Genomic DNA, 5,964 nt, shown 5'->3' on the forward strand with positions numbered 1-5,964 from the left:
GTCTTGTTTCCAATTTTCTTATTGAGGTACCATTGGTTTTTCCAAGTCCCCTAGAACAAAGCCAAGCTCACACTGTCCTATGTATATAAGTAGTCTTTTAGCACGTTTCGACATTTGCTATGTGAAAGTATCATGCAAACCTAAATCATTTTGGGGAGTTGAGAAGAGAGAAAATAGAGTCGAATGTTCTTCGATGCATATTCTTTGGATATTACATCAAACGAAAAGGATGGAGATGTTTTGCCCTACCCGTAGAAGATATGTTTTGGAAAGATGGTACTTCGGTTTCCGTTTCATGTTCTCACTAAAACGAAGACTGTGGTTATAGTAATATCAAGCATATGAGCTAAGGACTCTACCCCATTCTGACGATAAGACAAGCGATAGCGGTATATTTAACAAAGAGTCAAACAAAGAGACAATACATTGGATGATAGGATTTGGATCATTGTTTTAGATTTTAACTATTGTTCTTTTTAACATAGTAAAATTTTCTCGTAGGTAGATTTTCATAAGGACATAAACATCATTGTCAAAAATTTTGAGTCTTAGGTCGACCTATATTGCTATTGAGCCATAACATATTAGTTTGGGCCAATTTACTTTTGCGCGAAATATCATTTGCGGAAGTAAATGTACCTTTGTGATATTGAAATCGTGCTTATGACATGCTATTGCAACTTCAACAAGGTGCATTTAGCTCACTTTGATTTTATAGTAATGTTATTAAAGGAAAATAGTATGACACTTTGCGTTCTAAAAGTAAAGATAATAGTTTGCAATATCAACTTCAGTACAAACTTTATTTTAATAGTTATCTGGTACAAACTTCAAACATACACATGAAAAATGGAGGAGAAGTCATATACACCACCAAAGTTGCAAGCCAAAGAAGAATAGTTTCAAGGAGATCCCTTTTTTATCTCATTGGTTGGGGTAAGAGGCAAGGGCGGATTTAGGGGCGGAAGGGTGTTCACCCGAAACCCCTTCGCCGAAAAAGTACACTGTATATGTAAAGCAAAATCTGCTTTTTATTATTATGTTTTGAATCCCCTTGACACAGCCCAAAAGCATAGCTTAGTGGTCAGGGGGTTCAAAACCTTTGTAAGGTCATCGGTTCTATTCTCACTAGCTACAACCTTTTCCTTTTTTTGAACCCACTTGGCGGTCCGCCACTGGTGAGAGGGAGAGCAGCGATATAGAAAAAAATACATGAAATGAATGTACTATAGAAACTAGAAAGCAGAATACAATATCTTTTTATTATGGGTTAGTCTTTTTACCTTTTACTCTAAATAAATTTAATGGAGTTCTGAAACACTCAAAACAAAAGAGTGCACTAGATTGCAAATGCCGCTACTCATTTGCAGTTCAATACATAATTGGCCGAACCTGTGCACCAAAAAATGCCAATTTCATCACAACAAGAAGTTGAAGAGCTATTTTCCTCTAAAACAATGACCATCTTTTCTTGTATAACTTAGCTCGAAGGACACACTCACGCGAACTCTTTGAGCAGCAAATCTGATATAGTAAATTGATTTTTAGTTTTCATAGAGCTTGCATCTCGAGGTTGGTTTGTTCGGTGCTATTTGCTGAGGAAGGTACAGATTCACGGTTGTCACGAGCAGCATTCATCTCCTGGACAGGGGGAGGATTGACTATTGTCATTGGCATAGCAGCGTTATCTGACAGACGGCTTTTCATCTCTCTATGCTCCTGGCACAAGGCACACCAGTGCAAGCAGCAATGCACCATGCAAGGATCACACGGAGAATTCTGCATCATTGAGAAAGTTGCAATATTAGCAAACAAACGTTTAGTCTCACTCTAATCTCCTTTTTAATTATTTTATACCCGGTTGTTGTAACCTAGCTTATGTGCATAATCCAGGGTACCTGCTAAATGCTAACTACTACCTCCCACCAGTACAAATTCCGAGTACCTCTGTCCAACAAGGTTTAGACAAATGGGAAAAACCACCTAGCATTTTTTTTGCCCTGCCGTGATTTGAACCCTAGTCTACCATGGTTCATTCCAGTTTCCTTAATCGCTAGGTTACACACTTCTTAGGGTGCTGAAGTCTCACTATCATCTCCCAGCAGTTAATTTGGGACAGATAGAGATAAGACTGCATTGTACAGTAAAAGCACGCTGTTGATATTCCCCCATCTTACATTATCCATGCTCCAGATGTCCACGGCGTGCGAGACGGGGGTGGGGGTGTTGATATTCCTACATCGGATGGGGATGGAGCCATTGGTCTCCTTATATGGTTTTGGGGAATCGCCTCTTGAGCTAACTTTTCGGGTTGAGTTAGGCCCAATATCCATTTCTTTAACACACCAAAACTCAGCTAATTCAATAAACAGTATACTCCAAAGCTTCTTGCGACTGGTGTTTAAGATGATCACTGTACTCTAGATAGATCGAATTCTAGGATAGCAACTTTTTAACCCTCAAAATTTGCAGGACTTTCAAGAACACAGTGAGAAATTGATCAAGGACATAGAATTTGATCCTAATTAAAATTATGCATAACCACATATGAAATGAAGTTACCTTGAGATGATACTTCTTCTGCAGTGACTGCCGGAAAAGGCCAGTATATATTCCACACATCCACCAACCAAATAATAAGCCTTCACCAATGAGGAACGACGTACTTGGATCAATACCATGAAATGCTGCTGTTGCGGCTGCACAAGCAATGCCACCCTCGACAAAAATGGCATGACAAACACAAGGGGTAGACCAAGGAGTATCTTCTCTCAGGCTCTCGACATTACGGCCAAACAAGATGCACGGGCAGAAAAGTCCCGTCCAGCCTATAAAGGTAAGATAAAACCAGTGTGTTAAAAGAAGCAAGAGCTGCACACTGACTGGCATAAAGTGCACAATCCTCAGCCAAGACTATGATAAAAAGTTTTTTTACTGAGATGGAACGATCCCAGAAATAAAACCAGAGTTAAGCTAAAATAGTGTTAGGAGTTTTTTTTTAACAAATTAAATAAGGATGAATATTTGTTTATCAATAATACTTGACGTATAGAGAGCTTATTCTTCCAAACTGCAACGAGAGACTAATTTATGTCCCCTCTTAAGTTTCTGAATGATGAGATGCCGGTTACACAATTGGACAATTGGTTAAGAACAAAGAGGTCTAAATTGTAACAGAGAGACTATATTTCAAGTGCTTTTTGCCACAACAGGATATGGGTTAATAAAAATATGAAAATGATAAAGAGCAGTATTGACTTAATTTAGACAAGCGGACCTCAGTCTCTATTAAATAATGTATATAAATGACTCCTTAATTAGCTTACTCTGAGGGATGTAACCTGTAAGTCCTCCCAAAATGATAGAGTAGTAGCATGAGCTTCTTTCACATATATTTTTTAAAAAAGAATGTGAAAAGAGAAACTAAAACAATTTTGTTAAGTTTTTGGTGAAATAGCTGCAATGAAAGTGCTCTTTTTCAAACACTGTTACCATATAGAGAAACACAAAGATCAAACCAAAGTGGAGCAAGGAAAAATCTGGAGACGAGCAGCTCATACGTAACAATGTCTTTTGCAAATTATTTAGACAGTGTAATGAGGAGCATATGCAAGTGATTACAAGCTTTATGTACATAACATAAGGAAGAACTCGTACAACTATCTTTGTCCTCCGCACATCCAAAAATCCCACTTGTCCAAGGCTCATCTGCAGGAGGCTCAAAACTTTCAGGTAAAGCTTGTCCACATTCATTGCACTTGTGAACGACTAGCTGTTCAATGAGACATGAAAATTGTAATAGAAGGAAAGATAGAGAAGAACCAAACCCTAGTACAAAAGCAACACCAATCAAGAACATAGTAATATGATAATATCTGGCAGATGTATTGGCATTCAGTTACATGTTTATTGGTAAATTCAATAATGTATTCAGTTATACGCTAGGCCAATTAAAATACAAAATGGGATAACACTCGATCTAGGTGATGAAAAACCTGTTTTTCCCGTTTTAGTCATTATTTTCGTCTGCATCTTCAGTAAAGCCAGTGAAGGATTAAAACACAATACCACTAATTTTTTGTAGGGTAGCCTTAGCTTGGAGTTCACCAACTGCCAATGCGAAGAAGAAATTAAAAATGTTCTGATGACGATGCTGATCTTAATACTGGAGATGGATAACTAATTTACTGCGACGGCTTTTAAGTTTACTTTTCATTATCCTTTCATACTGTTAGCCTGTACTGTAATAGCTTGAGTACTGTCAATAGCATCTCGTTAGATTGAGATTTTTGACGTATCTTTTAGTTACTGACATATAAGTAATGGTTGGTGATTTGCAACCATGCTACCACATCAAAATAGATCACTAAACTGTCATCATCAATCTTCCTAGGAACCTCTTATGTTCGGCATAAGGTCATATAAAGGTAGGCCTCTTACAATTCTGACAGGTATTCCCTAGCCGCCCTATCCATCTTATGGCCGTCCATATAGATAACCAAGTCGAACTATACTATCTCGCCCACACACGCTAAACTTTGGGGTTCGGAGTTTTGATGGATTCTAAAGATATCTAATTATTAAAAACTTTTTATGACGGTTGTGTGTTTAGGCCAGCTTGTGTAGGGGCGGTTCTGGTGTAATAGTTACGGCTTCACGTGAACCCAATAACTTTTGCTTCAACCCTATAATTTGTATTAAAAATTCATTAACTGTGTAAGAATATTTAGCTTGGAATCTAATCCATTGGTTCCATTATTATTGTATATTAACTTGAGATAGATGTAGAAACCCATAAACTTAAAATCCTGGATCCGTCTCTGAGCTTGTGCACATCTCGACTATTCCACCAGGTATTTGCTGTTAATTTGAGATAGCTGTAGGAACCCAAAAACTTAAAATCCTAGATCCGTCTCTGAGCTTGTGCACATCTCGACTATTCCACCAGGTATTGACCGAACTATTGGATCTTATTATCAATACATATTAGGAGAAGTACATAGTTTCTGTCTAGCAAAGAAATCAAGAAGCAAATATCCATACATTTTTTCACACAGTGTAATCCAAATTACTGCTAATTACATCAATCCCACAAAGTTATTTGTTAAGACCTATACACCATTACCCTTAGAAGATTAATTGACTAGAACATTTAGAGACAGATCTAGTACAAATATTAAGCAATGCACTCACTACAAAAGTCCAAACGACAACAAAATTAGTATTATTACGAAGAATTAAAACAGATCAAAGAGAGAAAGAGACCTGAGGGACATGAATTGGTTGATTGAGTTCCCCAGGCTTAATATCTTCTTCAAAAGGTGCTTGATCTTTCGTTAACTTTACATACCTTGACTGATTTCCTCCTTCCTCCATATTATTGATCTGTTTAATACAATTAATCAACGAACAAATTTACCAATATATATATATATATAGAGAGAGAGAAGTCAAGTCAACTCAAATTTGTACAGAAATTTGAGGTTTCGTCGTACCTTGTAATAGACCGGAAACACAAATGAGGTAAAATGTAACTGCTATTGAATGACAAACAAGTAGAAAGAGTGAAGGGTTTTTGGATTTGGTACGATCAGAGGATTAAGTATATTTTTGTAGTTAGTATTTACACAAAGAGAAAGAGATCTTCGGCGTTTATTACAACGCTGAAATAGCAGATTGTGTTCCCAGAGTTGCGGGCTTGAGTCCTTTTTGTTTAGTTAAGTCATACTTCGTACGGCATCCACGCCGGTCTACCAAAAAAAAACTATTTTTTTAAAGTTAAGGTTTTTGGCCAAACTTTAGAAAAATAATAATTGCTCTTTAGTTTTCTAAATATATTATCTTGCTATTAGTTGTTATCGGTACCTCTTTCATATTTTCTGTTGCTATCTTCGATTTAGTTTTCTAATTATTTGCTATCAGGGTTTCTTTCAACTTCTTTAGCTGAGGGTCTATCGAAAACAG

At 37.0% G+C, this 5,964-nt stretch overlaps 1 protein-coding gene across 1 annotated transcript; it reads right to left on the minus strand.

Annotated features, from left to right (window-relative positions):
• Positions 1-1,236: 1,236 nt before the first annotated feature.
• LOC104235891 (cell number regulator 6-like) lies at positions 1,237-5,747 on the minus strand. The gene is made up of 5 exons (XM_009789719.2): positions 5,496-5,747; positions 5,266-5,385; positions 3,658-3,772; positions 2,563-2,828; positions 1,237-1,779 (listed from the first exon to the last, which is right to left on the minus strand). Exons 2-5 carry the CDS (start codon positions 5,374-5,376, stop codon positions 1,552-1,554), a joined length of 720 nt encoding a protein of 239 aa, XP_009788021.1. The 5' UTR covers positions 5,377-5,385; positions 5,496-5,747; the 3' UTR covers positions 1,237-1,551.
• Between the last annotated feature and the right edge of the window lie 217 nt (positions 5,748-5,964).

The sequence above is a fragment of the Nicotiana sylvestris genome, chromosome 5, assembly GCF_000393655.2.
Source record: "Nicotiana sylvestris chromosome 5, ASM39365v2, whole genome shotgun sequence".
Classification (NCBI taxonomy): Eukaryota; Viridiplantae; Streptophyta; class Magnoliopsida; order Solanales; family Solanaceae; genus Nicotiana; species Nicotiana sylvestris.